General features: G+C 57.8%; 1 protein-coding gene across 2 annotated transcripts; it reads left to right on the forward strand.

Moving 5' to 3' along the window:
• Positions 1 to 3719: 3719 nt before the first annotated feature.
• HID1 (HID1 domain containing) lies at positions 3720 to 23086 on the forward strand. 2 transcript variants are annotated; one of them, XM_007454367.1, is made up of 19 exons: positions 3720 to 3876; positions 9592 to 9741; positions 10295 to 10465; positions 11084 to 11197; positions 11781 to 11887; positions 12134 to 12250; positions 14668 to 14881; positions 15083 to 15139; positions 15976 to 16116; positions 16267 to 16357; positions 16568 to 16719; positions 16824 to 16902; positions 18392 to 18556; positions 19726 to 19953; positions 20197 to 20303; positions 20792 to 20872; positions 21471 to 21562; positions 21722 to 21880; positions 22150 to 23086. In XM_007454367.1, the coding sequence occupies exons 1-19, from the start codon at positions 3811 to 3813 to the stop codon at positions 22211 to 22213; spliced, it is 2355 nt and encodes a 784-aa protein (XP_007454429.1). In that variant the 5' UTR covers positions 3720 to 3810; the 3' UTR covers positions 22214 to 23086. The 2 variants fall into 2 exon arrangements, with proteins under 2 accessions (XP_007454429.1, XP_007454430.1); XM_007454368.1 differs by having other exon boundaries at positions 3811 to 3876; positions 11081 to 11197; positions 22150 to 22213.
• Positions 23087 to 24014: the final 928 nt, after the last annotated feature.

The raw sequence follows: 24014 nt of genomic DNA on the forward strand, positions 1-24014 counted from the left end.
TTAAGATAGGACCCTAAAGCATGAGAAGGGGACAGCCGCGTGAAGAGAGGGAGGAGTGATGTCTCAGTCAGAAGGCACAACTTGTACAGAGATCCCGGGAAGAAAGAGCTTAGAGGGTCTGAGGAAATAAAGGAAGACCAGTGTGAGCGGAACCTGGGGGCTTGGGGGAGGGGGAGCAGGGCCCAGATCATGCAGGGCTTTGGAGGTCACAGTGGGACCCAGAGAGAATTGACCCTAGCCATGGGCTCCAAGGTGTTTTCAGTGGGGGAGCGTTGTGAGCTGCAGTTTACAATTCCTCAGGCCGTTCTGCAGAGAATAGATTAGGGGAGGCAGGAGTGGTGGTTGTGGTAGACAGGAGATGGTGGGGGCCCTGGCAAAGGTGAGGGCATCAGAGATGAGGGAGGTAGAACTTGAGATATATACGTCTGGGGGATGACATCATCGGGTCTTGGTGATGGACTGGAGGAGGGATTGACAAGAGGGGAAGCATCAGGCTGACACTGGATTTCTTGTTTGAGAATGTGGGAGATGCCATTTACTGAGATGAGAAGACTTAAAGACAAACGTTAGGAGAGAGATGGATTGGGCTTGGGAGGAGGAAGTGTGGAGGATAGAATTGCCCACAATGTGGCAGTTTCAAACATGGCACCAACTTCTTTGACACGTCTTCCATGGGGAGGTGGGTCCCCTCCCCTTGAATCTGGAGGGCTTGTGATTGCTTTACCAATAGAGTATGGTAGAAGTGACTATATGTATTATTCCCAGGCTGGGTACCAAATGGCCATGTAGCTTCCTCCTCTTTCTCGAGGGACACCCTTGAAAATTATTTATTTATTTATTTATTGGCTGCGCCACACAACATATGGGATCTCAGTTCCCTGACCAGGGATCGAACCCATGCCCCTGCAGTGGAAGCACAGAGTCCTAACCACTGGACACCAGGGAATTTTCCCTAAATCACCCCTTGATTAAACTCAATTTGGCTAATCTGTCCACTTGTCCATGGGTGACCAATAATATCTCGGTGCCACCTGGAGTTCCTGGTTGCAAACCACAGGAATGGCTCGGAACAATGGGCAAGACCAAAGCGTTCACAATTAACCCCTTGGAATGGCCGGTTAGCACCTGCTCTTGGTGTTTGTATTTTTTATTGAAGTGTAATTTACATGCAGTAAAATTCATCCCTTTTAGGTGTATAGTTATATGAATTTGACAAACATACAGTCTTGGAACCAGCACCACAATCAAACCATAGAATGTTTTCATCACTCCAAAAAGTCTCCTCATACCCTTTCAACGGTCAGTCCCCTCAGCCTGCTCCAGCCCACGGCAACCACTGATCTGTTCTCTGTCCCTATATTTTGCCTTTTCCAGAATATCATATAAATGATATGACACAGTATGTTGCCTTCTGTGTCTGACACAGCGCTTTTTTTTTTTTAAATACATGGACTCCCGTACTTTAAAAATTTTTTTTAAAATTTATTTATTTTTGGCTGTGTTGGGTCTTCATTTCTGTGCGAGGGCTTTCTCTAGTTGCTGCAAGCGGGGGCCACTCTTCATCGCAGTGCATGGGCCTCTCACCATGGCGGCCTCTCTTGTTGCGGAGCACAGGCTCCAGACGCACAGGCTCCAGACGCACAGGCTCAGTAGTTGTGGCTCACGGGCCTAGCTGCTCCGCGGCATGTGGGATCTTCCCAGACCAGGGCTCGAACCCGTGTCCCCTGCATTAGACAGATAGATTCTCAACCACTGCGCCACCAGAGAAGCCCCGGACAGAGTGCGTTTGAGATTCATCCACATTCTTGCTACCTGTACCAGTAGTTTGTTTCTTTTTATTGCTGAGTACTAGTCCCATTGTATGGATGAACCACAATCTGTTGATTCACCAGATGATGGACATTTGGGTTGTTTCCAGGTTTTGGTGATTATGAATGAAATTGTTATATGCATTACACAGGCTTTTTGTGTGGATATATGTTTTCATTTCTCCTCGGGAGATACCAAGTGGAATTATTGGGTTGTATAGTAATTGTATATTTAACTTTATTTTTATTTTTGGCCACGCAGCATGCGGGATCTTAGTTCCCCGACCGGGGATCGAACCCATGACCCCTGCATTTGAAAGGTGGAGTCTTAACCACTGGACTGCCTGGGAAGTCCCTATATTTAACTTTATAAGAAAATATAAATGCTCCCCATCCTCACCAGTATTTGTATCCTCGGGTTTTGTTTTGGTTTTTAACCTATTCTAATAGTTATGTAATAGTTATTGTATTGTGGCTTCAATTTACATCTCCCTAATGAATAAGATTCAGAGTTTTTAATGTCACTCTGGCCTGGACTGGGGCTGGTGATTTGTAGGGTGGACTTGATTTTTTTTTTTTTTTTAACGCCAAATAAAGGTACTATTCATTTGTTATCTTGAAGTGACTAGAAAAGCCATGGAGCGTGTCCAAGATTTCATCCAGGGCAGGGAAAACCCACCTCTGGAGCAAGGACAGAGCTATACTGTCCAGTCTGCTCATTCAGTGACATGGTGACATCCCCGTCTCCCTTCTCCCTACCTCCACACCTGTCCTACCCTCTGCCTTTGTGCCTAGACGGTGCACCCTTCATGTTTTACTCGTGGAGTTCCAGTTTAAGCTAAATGTCACCTCCTTTGGAAGCAGCTAGGATTTCTAGAAGCTTCCAGACACACCACGCAAGACGATATTATTGAAAAAATGCAGCCTCTTTTGGGGCCAGAGTTGAATTCGCTTTTTTGGCTTTGTTCCTTACCAGTTATGTGACTTTGGACAACTTAACTGCTTTGAGCCTCAGTTTCCCCTAGTGTAAAATGGGTATAATACCTATCTCAGAGGTAGGTTTTTGTTGTGTAAGAGATGTTGTTGTCACTATTATTATTATTATTATTATTAATTTGTCTCTATCAAAGCCCCATTGGGCTGAACCATGGCTAATTCGTTCCTTGTTTCTCTCCCTAGCTAATTGCTCTTAAAGGGCAGACCCTGTTACTTAAGCCCCCTCTGCCCCCGCCCCTGACACAGTGTTGGTAAATACCAGTCCCTCAACCTATTTGTTGAAATGGATGAACCTAAAAGGGTTCTCAGGGAACACAGGTGGCCAGAAAGGAGTTGTGGGACTCGGAGGGACCTCTCGCTCTCATTAGACCGCGGAGCTGCTTTCTTGGAGCAGGGGCACTGAATCAGGGCTTCTCTTCCACAGAACGGAAGGCTGAGGGCTTGTGACTGCAATAACAGCCGGGCCGTCTGGATATGTGGGTTTGACAAGTCAGAAAAAGGGGAACTAAAAGAGAGGATGCTCAGAATGCGAGTACAGGGACTGACAAGGAAGAAACTGGAGAGGGCTGGCTTTGAAAGTGTGGGCCCAGTGATGGCGTGGGGACCAATGGTGAGGATGGGGGCAGGGGACGGGAGGCTGGGAGGGTTGCGGGCCCCGGGGGCTGGGTGGAAATGGGAGAGACCGAGGGGGGATAACGCTGCCACGCAGAAGAAAGGTCGCAGAGGCAACCGGCCCGGCTGGGAAGGACCCGGGGAGTGGGGCAGCAGTGGATCGGAGGGGCAGACCCCAGGAGCCGGGAATGGGCGTGCCGGGAGCGGCAGGTGCGGGGGGCGGAGCCCGGAGAGGAGGAGCCAGGAGGGGGCGGGGTCGACGCCGGGCGAGCGGGCGGGGTGCGCCGGTCCGCTCCTGCGAGAGCAGCTGGGCCCGCGGAGCTGGAGCTGGATACCGAGCCGGGGCCCGGGCGGGAGTCAGGGCAAGGGCCGGGCCGGAGCGGGCTTCAGCGATATGGGGTCGGCGGACTCCAAGCTGAACTTCCGAAAGGCGGTGATCCAGCTCACCACCAAGACGCAGGTGCGCCCGGGGCCCCGGCCTCCCACCCACCTGCCGGGCTGGGGGCTGGGCAGGGCTGGGGGGGCTGCAAGAGCTTGGCTTGCCGGGAGATAGGGGGACCAGATGGCCAGGAGGGTGACGCTGAGGCCAGGGCCGGAACGAGACCCCTTGGCCTGTATCCCAGGGCTCCATCCCCTAGCCCCCACCCCCGGCCTTCTCTCCCGGGAACATCCCTTTTCCCGCAGCTGCTGCTGCCACCTTAGGCTGACGTGTGCCTACTCTCCAAGCCGGCGTCGCCGCTGTCCGCCCCTCTGTCCACCCCCCCAAGCCCCTCCAGCCTCGCATCCCCAGCCTCCTCCCCGCCCCGAAACACCTCCCTGCTCCCCTCCCTGCCCCCCGGTGCCTGCGGGTGCCGGAGGCACAGACCCGGCGGACTCAGTGCAAACAAAGCCGGCCGGCGCCCTCCCGGATCCGCTGAACAGCTGGTTCGCGGCAGCGGCAGCGGCCTCGCTGGGCCCAGGTCGATGCCCACGGCCAGGGAAGGCCCAGGTCTTGCTGGGAACACGCAGAGTGGCGGGCAGCGCTGCAGCCTGGCAAGGGGACCTACTCCCAGATCTATGGAATCCAGGTTCCCAGCTGGGGACCACTGCTCCAGGGGGCTCCCCCTTTGAGGCCCAGCGGTGGGGTTGGCTGTGTTTGCAGGTACCCTCTGTTCTCTGGGTCAGGGCTAAGAACGGTCCAGGCTGCCCTTGATACCTGAGGGTATCTTTCACCCTAGGCCATGCTTGCACACTCCCCTGAGTCCACAAGTGGCACAGAGGCCACCTCCTTGCCCCCAGCACAAGGACCTGGCCCCAGCAAGGCTTCTTCCCTGCCCACCCCTCTCTCCTCACTCTTTGAGCCAGGCTGCTCTGGCCACAGAGATGCCCAGCTCTCACTCCTCAGATCCCCCGCTTTCAAGGGAGTCAGGACCTGCCGCCATCTGGGACTTTCCTCCTACCCCCGCCCCCAGGGCTGTCTCTGGCTCTAGGCAATTAGAGTGGGTTCAGGGGAGCCATTTCCCCACAGCCAGCTGGTCACAGCTCCAGAGGCCAGACCTCTGGTCCCACACTCTCGATCCCACAAGAGAAAGGTCAGGAGCCCGGCAAACAGCCGGGGCCTCCGGAGAGTCCAGCCCCAGCTGAGAGGCGTTTGATAGAAACCAGGCCTTGCTTCTCGCCACTTCCCCCATGGCTCCTGGTTATTTCTGGCGCTTGGCTTTCTTGGCATGGGGCTGCTAGATCTGAGGGTGGCAGGTGGGCCAGCCTCTCAGTGCAGGGCCATAGGGAGAGGAAGGGAGGGAGGCCTCCATGTTTACCTACCTGGGTGGGGGAAACACCTTGTTGGAGGAATGAGGTATGGGCTCTAGCCTCAGCAGCCAGGGTCCTTTGCCAGGCCAGCAGGGCCACGTCCCAAAGGATCTGCGTGGACAAGAGTCCTACATGCTCCGGTCCCCTCCCCAAAATACAGTGTGCCTCCATCTTTCCCTGGCTGTGGCCCTGTGACAGGGCTGACTGAGATGGTGCTGTCTCGTTTCCCAGCTGGGTGGGGACAGTGAGTTGGCTTGGGACAGGACTGGAGCCAGAGACCAGCCTGGGTCTCCCTCTGGAGGGCCCTGCAGGTGGGAGGGGGCCTGGGCTGCCTGGAGGGAGAGACCCTCAGGAATGAGGCCACCTGCCCTGTGTAGTGACCTGGCTTGGGCAGCTCAAGAGACGGGACCAGATCCGAGATGGTGTTTCCAGACCTTGCCACTCGGTGTCCCCAAGGAGATTCAGGCCAGCTGTGTCCACAAGGTGTCCTCCTGTCCCAGGCCTTCAGAGGCTGTGCTGTGACCACAGATTTTTGCTCTGGGCAGCAGACAAACCGACCCAGCACCTTTTCCCGTGGCCTGGGCCGGAGCTGCCACCACTCGGCCTTCCCTGCCTTCCTGTGCTGCATCCTGTTTTCTTCCTGCCTCGGGCTAGGCCTGACCCTGGTCCTGAGGGCCAGCAGCTTTGGCTGTGTTTCCGGAGCCTTTCCTGGTGTGGGTGGGGCCCTGGCGGGGGCACATTCCTGGACCTGGGACCCTCGCCTAGATCCTGCCCATTTGGAGATTGTTTGCCACAGGTCAGATGATACCGGGTGGGTCCATGTTTACATGTTTGCACGTGTACGTGTGTGTGAATGCCGTTGTGACACAGTCCTCCGGTACAGGTCATTCTTAGCAGGCTAGAGCATTGCTGGTCCTTCCCTTCTCCCCACCACCAGAGAGGTTCAAAAGATGCAGCTGGTCCCCCAGGCTGGCAGGGGCTTTGGCCTGAGCAGGTCCTGGTAAAGCTATGCTAAGAATATCTGGTTTCCCACCAGGGTAGCTCAGTGCCCCTGGCAGCATGGGCCTGCCCACCTCCAGCAAAGAAACTGGCTTGGATTTTAGAAGCTTCCTTGCGTTGGGTGGAGCCCAGCTTGGGTAACTGAGGCAGGGGCTAAGCCATGTCCCCCCTCCAACAAAAGTTCCAGTGACCCTGGCAGTACCCGTAGCATCAGGTTAGCCTGGTATATGGTCAGGTAATGGTCACCAGACTGAAGTGTCTGAGCCACAGCTGGGACCAGGAAGGGAGGCCCAAGCTGGGGGTGGGGGAGGTGAAAGTCTTCACTCCTGAAGTTCAAGGCCGGCTCCCAGAGCTGGGACTTTCATCTGCTTCAGGTCTGGGCTGCCCTGGGGCCTCCCAAGTTCCCTCCCAAGGCTCTCTCCTCATTTTGAATTCAATCCCCAGGTGACACTTACCTGATGAACTAGGTCAGAGGTCAACTCCACTTGATGAGTGTCTGCCCCTTTAAGGGGGTAGTGGCTACGTGGGAGGTGGGGAAGGTGGCATCCCAGGGGTGTTCCCAGATGGTGGGGGGCTCTGCACGTTTTCTGGGATGTTCCTTCCCCACTCCCACCCCGGCCACCCACATGGGGATGTGTTTCCCCTGGATCTCAGTGAGTGTCAGAGAGCTGTCTGGACTGAGGGCATGTGGGCCAGCAAACCCCAGCCCCAGGGACCCTCCTTTGGTCTTTGTTCCTCTCTGCCGGCTAACTCGCTCTACCAGTTCTGGGACTGAGCACGTCCTGGTGCCAGGCCTGCTCTGAAGGCCATGGCCACATGCTGCCCTGTACCTCAGAGGGGGGCATCGTTTGGGGGGTGGGCTAGGGTAAACCTGGACCCTGGGGAGGCTTGTGGCCAGGCCTGAGTTTGGGCAGCCCCACTGGCGCTCAGCTCAGCCCCATGGCGGGGCTGAAGGGATCTCTCTCTAGGACTAATTACAGCCTTTGGCTGAACAAATATTGGCTGAGTGTCTGCCACATGCCTCAAGTGCACGGTCAGGGAAGAAGGGCTGATGGACTAGTGGGGCCTCCAGGCAAGCGCACCCAGACCTGCTGGGGACTATGAGTGACTGAGGGGGCTTCCAAGGTGGGAGGGAGCCCGCTGGTCCAAGCTCTGGGAGACTTCTTGGAAGAAGCGGCTTCAGAGAACAGAATTATTTTTTAACAAGATTCATATTTTTTTCTGATGGTAAGACTGATGCATATTGCATGCGGGTTTGTGGTGGGGTAGCAGGGCCCCATTATCAGCCCTTTCAGAGAAGGCAAAAGTCTAGGTTGATTGGAGCAACCCAGGAAGATCTCTTGCAGGAAGTGCTATTCAGAAGAGTAAGAGTGTCTTGGACGCCCCTCAAACAGATGAACATTCAAAAGGAAAAAATAGTAATACGTGCGCTTACAGAAAAATATAAAGAAAAGAATAACCACCCCATGAGATAATTGCTGTTGACATTCTGTCATTTTCTTCTAGGCTTTTATTCCTGTATAATTTAACACAAAATTGTGATCATCCTATAGTTAGGTTTTTTTTTAAAATAAATTTATTTATTTATTTATTTATTTATGGCTGCGTTGGGTCTTCGTTGCTGCGCGCGGGCTTTCTCTAGTTGCGGCGAGAGGGGGCTACTCTTCGTTGTGGTGCGCGGGCTTCTCATTGCAGTGGCTTCTCTTGTTGTGGGGCACGGGCTCTAGGCATGCGAGCTTCAGTAGTTGTGGCACATGGGCTCAGTAGTTGTGGCGCACGGGCTTAGTTGCTCTGCGGCATGTGGGATCTTCGCGGACCAGGGCTCGAACCCATGTCCCCTGCATTGGCAGGCGGATTCTTAACCACTGCACCACCAGGGAAGTCCCCTATAGTTAGTTTTATATCTTGCCTTTTTCACATAACATTGTACTGTGAGCATTTTCCATTCATTCATATTCTTTGAAGACGTGATTCCGATGGCTGTGTAATATTCCACCGTATGCCGGTGCCTTAACTTTTCAAGCATTTCCCCAATTGTTGGTTATTTAGGTTGATTCCAACTTTTCGCTGTTATCAACTCTTCAGTAAACATCCTCATACCTGCACTTCTCAGATCATTTCCTTAGGAAAGATTTCTAGAAGTGGAGTTCATGATTCAAATTGGTTGTCTATATGACCGACTATATAACTTAAAAGGCATACGTGTGTTGAAGGCATGTTGCCTTGATAGGACCGGTGGGACTTTGGGATGTGTTAGAAGGGGCGGGCGTGCTGGGAAGAGGGGACAGTCTGAGCAAAGGCAAAGAGAAAATATGGCAGGGTTGTGTTGTTGGGATAGTAAATACAGGTGTGTGTGCACACATATACCTGTGCACACTTGTGTATGTACATGTGTCCATGTATGTGTACGTGCACGTGTGTGGCTTCTATGTGTGTTGAGGTGTGATCTCGGCTGACTCTCTGGCCGAGGTCTGGACTCTGCAGGCAGTGGGGAGCCCTAAGATCTTTGTTGCGGGAACAATGCCTTTGGTGCTGTGTTTTTTTTTTTGTTTTTTTTTTTTGCGGTACGCGGGCCTCTCACTGTTGTGGCCTCTCCCGTTGCGGAGCGCAGGCTCAGTGGCCATGGCTCACGGGCCCAGCCGCTGCGCGGCATTTGGGATCTTCCCGGACCAGGGCACGAACCTGCGTCCCCTGCATCGGCAGGCGGACTCTCAACCACTGCGCCACCAGGAAAGCCCTGGTGCTGTGTTTTGAATGCGTGTTGGGGGCAGCGTGGAGGTGGGATTGAGAGGGTGAAATTGGACGTGGGGCCCTGGCAAGAGTGGCCTGAACTGTAGCACAGGTGGTGGGTACTGAGAGGAGCAGGTGTTGTCAGAGAGCCGTGGGATGACTCCTTTAGATTTGGCATCTGTTGGGTATATACCAGCAGAGGGTGGAGGCTGGGGCCGAGGGGGCAGCCTGGGTGAGTGGAAATGAGCATGTGTGTCCCCTTGTCTTCTTCCCAGGGGGAGGGGCACAGCCTGGCTCTGGTCCCTGGGCGCTTGACTTAGGGGTGTGGCCTGGGGAGGCCCCCAGGTGGGGAGGGCCTGCCAGAGGGGGATGGTGAGTTACTCAGGGTCACACAGTCCCTCAGGGACTGGGCTGGGATTTGGCTACTGGATTCAGTGTCCGGCTGGCCCCTGGCCATCTGTGTCAAGTGTCCCCAGCCTGCCTGTGCCAGCCGGGGCTCATGGTGGCTGAAGGATGTCTCCCATGTGGGAAGGCTCCTGGCACCAGCAGGGATGGAGTAGGGGGCTTCCCTTTCGGGGGCTCCCTTGGCTACAGGGTAGCAAACTGTGGACCTGCTGGCAAGAGACCGTGCAGCTCTGGACACTGCATCTCCCCACAGCCCGTGGAAGCCACTGATGACGCCTTTTGGGACCAGTTCTGGGCGGACACGGCCACCTCGGTGCAGGATGTCTTTGCACTGGTGCCAGCAGCGGAGATCCGGGCAGTGCGAGAGGAGTCGCCCTCCAACCTGGCCACTCTGTGCTACAAGGTGAAGGGCGCCCGGGCCCTCACTGCCACTCCCACCTGAGTATTCCCCACCCTCCCAGCGAGGCTGGAGCTGGCCCGGCCCCGGTCCAAGAGGGCAGGCACCCGGGAAGTCCTCCACCCAGGCTGGAGTGGCCCCAAGTCTTCATCCTCCTCTCCCCCTGGCTGGGCTCTGGGGGAAGTGATGGTGCCAGTGCCACCTGTGAGGGCTGCCCGTGGGTGACGCTTACCAGAGGTCAGCTTATGTAGCTCACCTGTGCGGTTGGTACTGTCAATGTCGCCATTTTACAGATGAGGAAACTGAGGGCCAGATGGCTGGTCGCTTAGCAAGGTCTCAGCCAGTGAGTGGTGGGCTGGGTCTCGCTCCCAGGATGCTCTAGGCTGCTCCCTGGCCCACGTCCCATCCTCCTGGGCTGGCTGATCCTGTCTGGAGAGGCGGTCTGGTAGGGTGGCCCCACTGTCTCTCCCCCTCTGAAGCCTGGGGTGCCCAGCCTGACCCCAAGTGCCAGGGCCCCACTCCCCACCCTGCCAGCGTGCCTCTCTGCCCATCCTCGCAGGCTGTTGAGAAGCTGGTGCAGGGAGCTGAGAGCGGCTGCCATTCGGAGAAGGAGAAGCAGATTGTCCTGAACTGCAGCCGGCTGCTCACCCGCGTGCTGCCCTACATCTTTGAGGACCCTGACTGGAGGGGCTTCTTCTGGTCCACAGTGCCCGGGGCCGGGCGAGGAGCGGTCTGTGGACCTGGCCGGGGCTGGGCGGGAGGTGGAGTTGTGGTGACAGGGAAGGAACCCCTTCAGGGCCAGCCACATTCCTCCAGACCTCTTCTGGGGTTTGGAAAGGGCAGATGTAGGGGCAGTGCGGGTGCTGCTGAGGAGGGGGGCCAGCTCTTCCTCCTCGAGCCCCTGCTTTCTCTCCCATGGGGGTCTCTGCCTCTACAGCTGGGCAGAGGTGGGGGCAGGGCAGCTGGGCCCTCCCCCCCGCTGCGCCACCCCCTCCCTGGCTTTCTGTCCAAGCAACTGACAGGGGTGTGGGGAGGTGGGCAGTGATTCCCAGCAGGGCTGAGGCTCTAGAGTTTAGGGGACTCACCTGTCCCCTCCCAGTCAGTGGGAAGGTCTCCTCACTGGTCCCAGCCCCGCTCCCCACTCTGTCCCGCTTCTGCCTTGGGAGGTTTGGGGTGATTAGGGGTTTACTTCCTGTTCCTTCTCCCACCTCTTCCTCCATCCCTCTGCCCGCGAGTGTCTGCCTGGGCCCAGACCCCGTCCTCCTCCCATCCCCCCTCCAAGTCCTGGGGCCACCTCTCCTTAGCCAGCTACGACTGAGGGGGCCTATAGGCGCTTTGTCCCAAGCAGGGAGAGGACGATGAGGAGAACGCGCGGCCCCTGGCCGAGTCCCTGCTCCTGGCCGTCGCTGATCTGCTCTTCTGCCCAGATTTCACCGTCCAGAGCCACCGGAGGAGCACCGTGGTGAGAGCCCCCCAATCCCCGCCCCCCGGGCTGAGGAGGGCTCTGGTCCCAGGTTGGGGCCGCTTGAAATTCCCTTGGGCAGGGGCTGCTCCAGGAAGGCTGGGCTGCCTGGCACGCATGGTCCCGGGGAGGAGGCGGTGGCTGGCACGGCTGGAGGGGAGCCAGCTGGTGCCCGGCCCTGCCCGCTGCATCCAGGAGGTCGGGCACAAGCACCCATTGTCTTGGCCTGGGCCGTGGGTGGAGGAGTGGGGCTTACACACAGGAGCCCTGGCCCTCTCACTGCCCGTGGGCCCGTGGACTGGACCTTGACTGTTCTCTGTCCCCCACTCCCACGCACCACCAGGGGCACCTGATTCCGTTCTGCTCCCTCCCTGTCTCTCTCTCCCTGTCTCAAACTGGATTGAGCAAGTACCAGACTGAAGGAAAAGGAGCTTTCAAGAGGTTGAGAACATTCATTTCTTCCCATGTGCATTAGCACCTGGGGCATTTTGAGGGTCAGTCTTTAGGAGAATATGAGGGTCTTTGCCCCCAAGGATAGCGGGGGGCTTGGGTTGGCCTGATCTCTCCCTGACCCTGTCCCCAGGACTCGGCGGAGGACATCCACTCTCTGGACAGCTGTGAATACATCTGGGAGGCTGGTGTGGGCTTTGCTCACTCCCCGCAGCCCAACTACAACCACGACATGAACCGGTGAGCTTGCTCAGAAAGTAACTAGCCCCCAGGCCTGGCCCCCTGCACAGTTCAGAGAGGGAACCACGCGTGGGGTCTTCCAAGGAGACCCTGCCCGCTCGTGACCCAACTCAGCCTCACGGGGATAAAATGGAGTCATTTCTTTTCATGGACCTGAGCTGGGGCGGGGCAGGGTGGGCGCGCCCTCCTACAGGAGAACTGCGGTCCTCAGGTACTGAACCCTCTCCTCTGTCCTCCCTGCCCAAGGATGGAGCTGCTGAAACTGCTGCTGACATGCTTCTCTGAGGCCATGTACCTGCCCCCAGCTCCAGACAGCAGCAGCGTCAATCCATGGGTGCAGTTTTTTTGTTCCACAGAGAACAGGTGAGGGGCCCCTGGCCTTTCTTTCCATTTCTCCTCTTGGTTCCAGGCAGCCCAGCGCGGAAGCCCTTTGCCAGCCCTGTGAGTCTTATTTGAGGGGATGTGCTGCCCTCTTGTGGTGATGACCTATAAGAACAGTCACACCTTACGCCAGCTCTGTCCCATGTCCCATTGGGGGGGCCCTGGATGACCCATGCCTGGGTCCTCCATCTAGAGCCCTGCTATCCAGTAGAAATATAATGTGAACCACACATGCAACTTAAACATTTCTAGTAGCGACCTTTAAAAATAAAAAAGAAATAGGTGAAATTAATTTTAATAATGTATTTCATTTAACCCAATATATTTGAAATATTAGCATTTAACATGTAATCACTATACAAAATTATTGAAATGTTTTGCATTCCCTTTTCATAGTGAGTTTTCAAAATCAAGTGTTTAGTTTACATTCACAGCACATCTCACTTCAGACCAGCCACATTTTAAGCTCTCCATAGCTACATGTAGCTTGTATTGGGCAGTGCAGTTTATTTTATCTTATTTTTATTGGCCGCACTGCGGGGCTTGCGGGATCTTAGTTCCCCAACCAGGGATGGAATCCGGGCTCTCGGCAGTGAAAACACCGAGTCCTAACCACTGGGCCGCCAGGGAATTCCCCGGGGAAGTGCAGTTTATTCAGTGGGTGGAGAGGGGTGAAGGGTGGGGAAGCCTGAAGGGTGGGGAAGCCCCGCCCACATGGGGGCATTTATGGGCAGTGGGGGCCATAGGAGCACATGGAGGTGTCCCATGGCTGGATTGAGTATTTAGAGCAGGTACACACGCTCCAGCTGTGCAGCTCCAGCTGTGCCCAGGGCTGCGCTGGCTGCACAGGGGTTAGTGCCCCTCAGTGTCATGGTTCACCCTCTTCTAGACTCTGATTCCCACATGGCAGGCCTCATCCTTCAGGTTTTGCTGGCTGCCTGCCCCTTTCCCCCACCCCAGCCCCCAGCTCCCAGAAGGAGCAAGAACCCAGGTGACTCCCTCCGCCAGGCACAGTCAAAAGCTGGCCAGAGTTCTCTTTCTCACCAGCATTATGGGGCAAATGGCCACCTTTGCCACTTGATTAACCCCCTTGGGTCTCAGTTTCCTCATCTGTAAGATGAGGAGCTTGACCTCTGATGTCTTACAAATCTCTGAACGGAGTCATTCTGTGGCCTGGGGGCTGGGGGATGGGGCACATGCTTTGCCTCCCAAGGGGAAGCCCGCCTTCCCTGTGGGCCCTCCAACCCTTCTCTGAAGCCCCAAGGAAGGGTACCTGCCCCTCAAAAACATCAGGGGCATGTCCTTTATACATTTGCCCAACCCTGTAGATCATACAGCACCAAGAGTGAACCCTGGGGACTTCCCTGGCGGTCCAGTGGTTAGGACTCAGTGCTTTCACTGCTGAGGGCCCAGGTTCAATCCCTGATCGGGGAACTAAGATCCCACAAGCTGTGGTGTGGCCGAAAAAAACAAAAACAAGAGTGAATCCTGATGTAAGCTGTGGACTTTGGGTGAAAATGATATGTCGATGTAGGGTCTACAGTTGTAACAAGTGTACCACCCTGGTGGGGGATGTCGATAGTGGGGAAGACTGTGCACGTGTTGGGGCAGAGGGTACACGGGGGAAATCTCTGTGCCTTCCTCTCAATTTTGCTGTGAACCTAAAACTGCTCTAAAAAGTATTTTAAAAAATAATTAAAGGGCTTCCCTGGTGGCGCAGTGGTTAAAAATCTGCCTGCCAATGCAAGGGACACGGGTTCGAGCCCTGGCCTGGGAAGATCCCACATGCCGCAGAGCAACTAGGCCCGCAAGCCACAACTCCTGAGCCTGCGCTCTAGAGCTCGCGATCCACAACTACTGAAGCCTGCACGCCTAGAGCCCGTGCTCTGCAAGAAGAGAAGCCACGACAGTGAGAAGCCCGCGCACTGCAACGAAGAGTAGCCCCCGCTCGCCGCAACTAGAGAAAGCCCACGCGCAGCAACGAAGACCCAACACAGCCATAAATAAATAAATAATAAATAAATTTTTAAATGAATTTAAAAAAAACAATAGGCTTCAACCCCTGGAGGTGAAAGTCTAAGGGGTGTGGGCACGCTATCCTACAAAGAGCCCCTCAGGACTGGCCATCCCACTCTTGGTAATAAATTCCTTCTGGCCTTGGCCCAGCCTGGCCTGGGTCCCAGATGCAGGCAAGGATGAGGAGGGGTCTCTCCTTCGTGGGAAGGGATGAACTCCTGGTTCTGCTCCCTGGCCCGAAGATGGGGGCCTGGCCCTGAAACCCTTGTGGAATGAGGGGGCTGGCCTGGCTGACCCTCCCACCTGGCCACGGCTGGGGCCGGAGGGAGGGCTGGGCTGGTGGGTGGGGTCTCTGAAGCCCCGCCCCTCCTCTCCTGCCGCAGACACGCCCTGCCCCTCTTCACCTCCCTCCTCAACACCGTGTGTGCCTATGACCCTGTGGGCTACGGGATCCCCTACAACCACCTGCTCTTCTCTGACCACCGGGAACCCCTGGTGGAGGAGGCTGCTCAAGTGCTCATTGTCAGCTTGGACCATGACGGCGCCACGCCCACCGTGGACGGTACCACCACAGGCACGGCCATGGATGATGCTGACGTAAGGACAGGAGAGGGAGGGCAGCCAGCCCTGCCACGCTGTGGGCGGGTGGCACCCCCTCTAGCGGAGCTGGGCAAAGGATATCCAGTGGGCACCTCGTGGGGGTATCTGGGGTCAGAGGGGGTACTGCTGCACTGCCTAGGCCTGGGGTAGGGGCAGGGGGTGAAGGCACATGCTCACCCCAGGCTCCGCCCTCCGCAGCCTCCAGGGCCCGAGAACCTGTTTGTGAACTACCTGTCCCGCATCCATCGCGAGGAGGTGAGTCCAACGATGCTCTTGCTCTTGTGGGTTCTTGATGCCCACCCTCCACAAAGGTTGTGGCCTTGCAGGGTGTGAGGGGATGCAGATGAGATGGGGGTAGGGAGAGTCCTGACCCCTACATGAAGGGACCACGGTCCCCGTGGACTCAGGCCACCACAGGTGAAGTGATGGCAGGACTGCGAGGGTCTTGAGACTCAGAAAAGGGCTGATGGCCTCAACTGGGTGAGGGTAGCCGGGAAGACTTCCAGGAGGAGGTGGCTCTGATGTCAGGTTTGGTGGGGGAATGACAGTGGACGGAAAGGCCAGTCACACCTGAGTTCCTGTGTCTCGTGACCTTGGGGGAGGTTCTTGTGCTCCCAGAGCTCTAACCTCTGCAGCTATGACATGGGGACAGTAACTGTGCCCGTGCCTTGTAGTGAGGATTGGTTGAGAGCACAGTCCAGCAGGCAGCAGCTGCTCAGTCAATGACAGCTCTCTGAGGATACAATGCACCTCACGTGTCACAGGGCGATGGGGAGGGGTGGAAGGATGTCACCTGTCAGCAAGGAGTCCAGGTGGGCAGGAGTCCAGTGTGCACGTGAGGAGGTCACTAAGAGCAGATGGGGAGCCTGTGGCCTGGCGGAGGGGCAGAGTGCTCTCTAGACCTGCCCTGGACCCAGTTTCTGAGGGGCTGCCCCCAGGACAGCTGTTGATGACACTGGCATCCGGGCCCCTGCGGCTCTAGAGATGGGGTCAGGCCCTGGGGGGCTCGGAGGCATTTGTGGGAGGCCTGGCCAGGAAGCCTGGATTGTAGGGAGCCGGACTGGACAGGCCCCTGTCCTTCCCCCACCCAGGACTTCCAGTTCATCCTCAAGGGCATAGCCCGGCTGCTCTCCAACCCCCTGCTCCAGACCTACCTGCCCAACTCCACCAAGAAGATCCAGTTCCACCAGGAGTTGCTGGTCCTCTTCTGGAAGCTCTGCGACTTCAACAAGGTGGGTCGGCCTCGGGGGCCCAGGCTGGAGGGCAGTGGTCTGCCTCAGGGATGGGGACAGCGTCTGGGGAGACTCCCGGCAGAGGGAGAGAGGGTGGGGCAGGGCTGCCCCTCCCCCTGACTCTGCCCATCTGTGTCTGCCTCCCCCCAGAAATTCCTCTTCTTTGTGCTGAAGAGCAGCGATGTGCTGGATATCCTGGTGCCTATTCTCCACTTCCTCAACGATGCCCGAGCCGATCAGTGTAAGGCTGGGGTGGCCTGAGGGTCCCTGGGGGGTTCCTTGCGGAGGGGCAGTTTCGGCCAGTCTGTCCTGCCCCCCAGCGGCTCAGGCCTGGTGCCCCGACCTCCCGGGAAGGGCTTCTCCCTTTACCCCCAAGATGGGTCCCTGCCCTGGGCTCCTTTCCTCCCCTCCCCACCCAGCGTGGTGACCCCTCCCATGCCACGTGCCGCAGCTCGGGTGGGCCTGATGCACATCGGCGTCTTTATCCTGCTGCTTCTGAGCGGCGAACGGAACTTCGGGGTGCGGCTGAACAAGCCCTACTCAGTGCGTGTGCCCATGGACATCCCGGTCTTCACCGGCACCCACGCCGACCTGCTCATTGTGGTGAGGGAGCTCCCGTCAGGACCTGGGGGTGTGGTGTAACGTCCCCTCGGCTGAGTCTGGAGGCGGCAGGGACCCCATGGCTGCTCCTCTGCCTCCCCGCACAGGTTTTCCACAAGATCATCACCAGCGGGCACCAGCGGCTGCAGCCCCTCTTCGATTGTCTGCTCACCATCGTCGTCAACGGTAGGGGGGCCCAGAGCCCGCCTTCCCCATGCTCACCACCAGGGGGCGCCAGGCCACAGGCTGACCTGCCGCTGGCTCAAACCAGGCTGGGTACAGTAGAAATATTAGGGCAGCCAAGTATGTACTGGTCAGTTTTCTAGTAGCCATATTAAAAAGGAAGAAGGAAAGAAAAAGAGAGGTGACAATAATTTTATTATGTATTTAATTTAATCTGTTGTATCCAAAATACCATCATCTTAATATGTAACCAGAATACAAAATTATTGAGATGTTCTACATTCGTTTTTGAATCCAGTCTTTCAAATCTTGTGTGTGTTCCATGTGTGCAGCACACATCCATTAGGACTACGTTTCTAGCACTTAATGGCCACATGTGGCTTGCGGCTGAGGTATTGGACTGCGCAGGTTTGGATGAGGGCCCCGCCCACAAGCAAGGGCTGTAGATGGCTGCCTCCGAGCTGGGAGGGGGCTCAGGCTGACAGGGGCGCTGGACCCAGCAAGGTCGGGGCCCAGGGCTGGGGCGGCATGACTTCCGCGCGGCTGCTTTTTGCAGAGGAAGGTCCTGAATGGGAGGGGCTGACTTCTCCGTGGTCCGGTTTGGACTCCAGGGTGGGTGGGATGTTGTACGGCCTTGGCGACCTCTAGCTGCATTGTTGGACTGTGAGTTCTGGGGCCAGAATCTCACCTTCCATCACTGGCTCCACCCCACAAATCTTCACTGAGAATGCATTTGTGAACAAGATAGCCACCAACCCTGCCCCATCCTGAGGGAGAAAGACACAGGGCAAGGAAGCACACAGATCAATCTGTGACTTCAAGCCGTGTGCAGCCTCGCACTTCTGACTCCCCCTTCACAGGCTGTGCAGAAAATCTCTATCTAATTATATGTGGAATATCAGCTTGATATTCTATTAAAATTTTTTTAAATAATATTTTTAGTTTTTGGCTGCACTGTGCAGCTTGTGGGATCTTAGTTCCCTGACCAGGGATCGAATCTGGGCCCCCTGCAGTGGAAGCTCGGAGTCCTAACCACTGGATCGCCAAGGAATTCCCAGCTTGATGTTCTAGAAAGAGTTAAAGATCCTGTGTTTGTATCCCTGCCCAGTCATTTTATAACTGGAGAACTTTGGACAAATTTATGAACCTCTCTGAGCCTCAGTTTCCTCATCTGTAAAATGGGGACAGTCTCCTCTCTGTCCACCTCCCTCTCAGATGCGGGGAGGAGTGGGGGAGATGGAGTGTGTGAGTGGCTTTGTAAATGGCGCGGCTGTCCACAGGGGAGGGGCCAGGGTGGAGCCCTGGGGCTCTGCAGGAGGCATGGCCAGTGTGGCTTTAGCCTGTGGCGCTTGGTCTTCCTGACTTTTCGGGGGACTTCACAGGCAGGGGGCAGGGAGGGTGTGGGAGCAGGAGCATTGTGACCCACCCAGGCCCAGGATGTGCTGGGGTGGTTGGCGGGGGCCCCAGGAGTGAGCCGACCCCTCCCTTGCAGTGTCCCCCTACCTCAAGAGCCTGTCCATGGTGGCCGCCAACAAGCTGCTGCACCTGCTGGAGGCCTTCTCCACCACCTGGTTCCTCTTCTCTGCCGCCCAGAACCACCACCTGGTTTTCTTCCTCCTGGAGGTCTTCAACAACATCATCCAGTACCAGTTTGACGGTGAGGCACCGGTCCAAGCCCCTGGCCTGGCCTTGGGGGCAGGAACCAGAGTAGGCAGTGGGCGAGGACACCTCCCCATCTGAGGAGGGCACAGCCCTCCACCCCCGTGTTTGTTTGCCCAGGGTGCATTTATTGAGCACCTACTGCATACCAAACCCTGTGCCAGGTGCAGGGGGTTCACTGGGGAACAAAGCAGAGTGCTCTCTGCCCCGTGAGGCCCATAGCTGGGGAGGGAGCATGGAGGGGGACTTCAAACAGATGGTCACCCAGACAAACAGGCCATCTTAAATCTGTTGAGAGGGAAGTGCAGAGTGGCGTGGTCCTGCTGGGTGTCACAGATGCTGGGCTGCCTGGTGTCAGTTAGGGCCTTGCCACTTAGCTCTGTGACTGTGTGCACATAACCTCTCTGAGCCTCAGTTTCTTCATCTGTAAGTTGGTCATAATGATAATTCCCAGAGTCTCCATCTCAGAGGGTATTGAGAATATTAAGTAAAATAATCCCAAAAAGCACTCAGCACTTGCCTGGTGAACTAAATGGCAGCAGTTATTATTTCCCAAATAAGTAATATTTGCACTGATCTATGAGGGATGAATGGGTGTGGGGAGGGGTAGAAAAACATGGGGGGAGCACAATATATGCAAAGGCCCTGGGGTGAGATGTGTTGAAGGGGAAGCAGAGCAGGGTGGTGAGAGGCAGGGACCAGAGCGGGGGATGGGGCAATGAAGGCCCAGAAAAGCGTCTTTTATCTCCCTGGGAGTCAAGGGCGTTCAGCCCATATCGCCCTTCTTCCCGGTGACCTGACTTGGGGGACAGTCAAAATATTGAACAGCTGGCTTGGTGGGACACTGACACGCTGCGCCCGCCCCACTCTGCCAGCTGTTACCCCTTAGTGCTGGGTGGTGAGAGGGTCCGGAAGGTACCAGGGAGGGGCAGGTGCGGAGCTCAGCCCAGAAGCTCTTTTCTCGAAAGGTAGCATCCCGGTGTAGCCTCAGACCACATACGCCGCCCGACGCCAGCTCTGCCTGGCTCCCTCTCTTCTGTGCCCTGTGCTGTCGCCTTCCCCTGCGGTAGACTTCCCCTCCTGTCCTCCAAACTCCCCCTCCCAGGAAGACACCCAGGTGAAGGGGGTGGCAAGGGGGCCTCCCTGAGACACGCTTCCTCCCCACAGGCAACTCCAACCTGGTCTACGCCATCATCCGAAAGCGCAGCGTCTTCCACCAGCTGGCCAACCTGCCCACCGACCCGCCCACCATCCACAAGGCGCTGCAGCGGCGCCGCCGGGCGCCCGAGACCTTGTCCCGCACCAGCTCACAGGAGGGCGTCTCCATGGAGGGCTCCCACCCCGCTGCCCCCGCCGAGCCGGGCACCCTCAAGGCCAGCCTGGTGGCCACCCCAGGTCTGGTGCTGGCGAGGGGCAGGGTGCTGTGCAGTGGCGGCAAGGGTGGGGGTGGAGGTACGGGGGGCCCGGGAGGGACAGCTTGGTGGGGGGACCGGGCCTCGGGGCTGAGCGTGGGGGGGTCAGGCACAGCATCTGTGAAGTGGGGGGAAGTTGGAGACTTTCAGGGCCGGCCCCAGGCAGAGGCTTTCTAGGAGGAGCACTGTGGCAGGAGTCCTCACGGCTCCCCACCCCACCCTGCAGGCATTGAGAAGCTGACGGAGAAGTCCCAGGTGTCAGAGGATGGCACCCTGCGATCCCTGGAGCCTGCACCCCAGCAGAGCTCGGCAGAGGGCAGCCCAGCCTCAGAGGTAGGTGCGGGGGACTCCTGGCAGGGCTGGGCGGCGAGGCTGGGCTTTCCCTTTCTCCCTGGCCTCCAAGGTGTAGGCCGGGCCAGAGCACTCTGCAGCAGAGGGGCAGGTACCCAGTGCCCAGGGCATCAGGCTTGGCACTGATGACTCTCTGGGGATGGGGGGCCTTTCACAGACCCCTCCCTTGTTTATTGGTCACGGGCTCAATCCCTTGGCCTTGAGACTCCTCACCCATCAGCCTTATCTAGGCTGGGCTGGCCTTTACCCGGTCTGCTCAGTCAGCTCCTGGCCCTAAACCTGTCACTGGGCTGGGCAGGGTCAGGCAGGGCCTGGGGCCCAGGGCAAAGGTGCTGGGCTGGGCTATCCCCTCCTGTGGGAGTGAGCCCCCTCCCTGCAACATGTGCCAATGGAGAGACCTCATTGCCCTCCCCCCCCGCCCCCGCACCCTCTCCCCACATCCCTCTCTCTTATTCCTTCCCCGGGACCAGGAGCCCAGCCAGGCGTGGCGGGAGCAGCGGCGACTGTCCAGCGCATCAGCCGGTGGGCAGTGGAGCCCGACATCGGAGTGGGTGAGGGTGGGACAGATGGTACAAAGTGCGGGGGTGGGTCCGGGGCTCCCGGCCCTGGGAACAGCTCAGGAGAGGCTTGGATGGGAATGGGTCCAAATCCGAGGACTGGCCCGGGTCAGGTTACGGGTCAGTCCTGTCTCATGACTTTGGCCTCTCTGGCTTGGTCGCTTCCTCTGTCTACACTGTCCCAGAGTTTGTTCCCCAGCACGGTTAAGCTTCAGTTGTCCACAGCCCTTTCTTAGTAAATCACCCTTTCCAGCTTCCTTCCCCAAATCACTTGCCCACTCCCTTACATGATTCCCGAGATCACCACTAATTGCATTTGCACGGGGATAATAAATGTCCCTACCTCATCACGCCATTGTGAGGATCAAAGGGGATACTTTCGGGCACATAGTACATGCTCAGTGAGAGGCCTCAGCTCTTCCCGTGAATAGCAGTCACTGTGCACGGGCACTGCCCTGTGCCAGGCCCTTGCTGTGATGAGCGGGGATGCCTTCTGCCTTGGGGAGTCCATGGTTTCAGGTCAGGGGTCAAGCCTATGCCACAGCCTCTGGAGGCTGTTTCGCCAGCCCAGGAACCGCAGTCCCTCCCCCAGGTCCTCTCCTGGAAGTCGAAGCTTCCGCTGCAAACCATCATGCGGCTGCTCCAGGTGCTGGTTCCCCAGGTGGAGAAGATCTGCATTGACAAGTGAGGCTGGGGGCGGGGCTGGGGGCGGGGCTCTGAGGGGCCAGCCCAGGCTGCGCTGGGGGTGTGGCCGGGAGCATGGGCCTCGGGGGTCCAGGGTGAGCCCTCTGCTCCCCTTGACCTTCAGAGTGGGCACATTGGAGACCCTCCTCTCCCTGGCAGGGGCCTGACGGACGAGTCAGAGATCCTGCGGTTCCTGCAACATGGCACCCTGGTGGGGCTGCTGCCCGTGCCCCACCCCATCCTCATCCGCAAGTACCAGGCCAACTCGGGCACGGCCATGTGGTTCCGCACCTACATGTGGGGCGTCATCTATCTGAGGTGGGCCCTTTGGGGGTGGGGCAGTCACCGGCCAGGGTGGGTCTGGCATCCACCCGAGGGTCAGCTCAGTGGGGCTGTGCCCCACTAGGGTAGTGGGGTTAATGTCAAGACAGTCAACCAGGGTGGTCTTGTCTGGTGGAGGGTGGGCACCCACTTCCCCAGGGGCAGGGGGCAGAGAACATCAGGGTGGGAGGACGACAGCCTCGTTCCTCCCCAGTCTTTCCTGCAAGGCCTCGTGGCACCTGGGTGACAGCCCACTCCCTCTGCAGGAACGTGGACCCACCTGTCTGGTACGACACAGACGTGAAGCTGTTTGAGATCCAGCGGGTGTGAAGATGGAAGCCTGCAAGGGGCAGGGACCAGGGGAGGGCAGGGGACCCTGGTCCCCCGATGTTCCCCCTGACCCACCATTCTGAGCTTTAAATTACTACGGTCAGGGCTCGGGGCTTGAGTGGCTGAGTCCTGAGTGGCAGAGCCTGGAGGCCCCTTGTGGCTGGGATGGTGGGGACGCCCCTGCCCCCTGCCTCCAGGCTGGACTGAGAGGAACCTTCTGTCTCCAGGGCTGCAGCCCTCCACCAGGGGCCCACCTCACTCTGGCTCCCCTTCGGGACCCGTTTCTGTGCTGACCCTCAGTGCCCGCCTGGCTCCTGAGCTGCCCAGCCCTGGAGGCCACCAGGTCACTGTGCCCTAGTGGGCTGCCCAAGAGGGAGTCTTGGGTGGCCCCTTGAGGCACCTGGGCAGGGTGAGGGGAGCCTTTCCAAGCCTCCTAACCTGAAACCACCTGGTCCGGGCCCGGCTCGCTGCCAGGACCCCGGGAAGGAGGGTGACCAGGCTGCTTGTGGAGGAGGTTGGGGGCTGACAGGCACCAGAAGCCAGGCGAGGGGACCTCGCGCATTTTAGGGATTTGGAGGGGGGTGTTGAGAGTCTCCTGCTATATTCTTCTGGGTCAGTGAATATAGCCTGGCTGGCTCTGGTACGGTAATGAATGGGGGCGGGGGAACAGCTGATCGGTCCTCCCTGCCCCTGCCCACTGCCTGATGACTTGCGGGGCGGGAGACCAGGATACCAATGCCCCATCCTCCTGATTCTGGCTTCTTGGTCTCCCTCACCCCACCTGTGTCAGTACAATCTTTGCTCTGTACAATCGGCCTCTTTACACAATAAAACCCCCTCTCCATGCCCTGCGTCTTTGTGCTTGGAGGGGAGGGGGTCAGGCCATGGCTCTTGTTTTCAGGGAAGCTGGGGACTCTGCCTCCCAGAATCAGGCCCCAGAGGGCCCTCGTTGCGCACCTGGGAACCAGTGTTTGTCACTTTCTTGGGTGGGAAAGTGGAGGGTTGGACGCCCCAGGCTGTGGCCCCCCCGAGAGGAAGAGCCCACACAGGAGAGGCAAGGGGCCTGCCTCCCAGCCTCCTGCACGGCCCCCAGGCAGCCAGTGAGACAGCGCTGGGGGTCTAGCACCCAGCTGCAAGGGGTACAAGCCTGGCCTGCAGGTTCCAGGGCTGCCGTCCCTGGGCCTCACCCTGGGCACAGTTCACTGTTTGCGCTGGGCTCAGGGAGATGGCTGGGCTGTCAGTGCCTGCCCTCCCCACCCGATGGCTCAGAGGATCGGCGGGCCTGGGGTGAGCGGCTACAGAAAGTCACAGGGGGCTCCGTCCTGGGGAGGAGGTGTGCTGGAGAGGGGTAGGGGGATGCGAGAGCCCCGGCTCCTCTCTTCCCACCTCCTCCCATGCATCAGACAAGGGGGGGACCAGACAAAGGGTTGAGACCCCTCGTGGCCCAGAAATAGGATTGTCCCAGCCCTACAGCCCCGCCCAGGAGGACTGTCCCTTCCCACCATATACACAGAGTGTCCTCTCTGTCCCCGGGAACAAAATGCCACGAAGCCAGAATGTAATCGATCAAACAAACAGGGTTTATGTCAGCGGGAGAGAGCTGTTGACCCCTGCCTGGCAGCTAATTAACCAGCTCATTAGGAGACAGGGTGTGTGGGGAGAGAAGGGCAGGGCTGCCTGCCCAGCTGCGAGCTTCCGGACGTCCTGGGCTGAGCTTGGACCACGCAGGAGGCAGACCCCCAAGGCCTGGCTGGGTAGGGGTGCCCCTCCCCAAACTCCCTGGAATCATTTAGGGCTGACC

This window comes from Lipotes vexillifer, unplaced genomic scaffold, assembly GCF_000442215.2.
Source record: "Lipotes vexillifer unplaced genomic scaffold, Lipotes_vexillifer_v1.1 scaffold518, whole genome shotgun sequence".
NCBI lineage: Eukaryota > Metazoa > Chordata > Mammalia > Artiodactyla > Lipotidae > Lipotes > Lipotes vexillifer.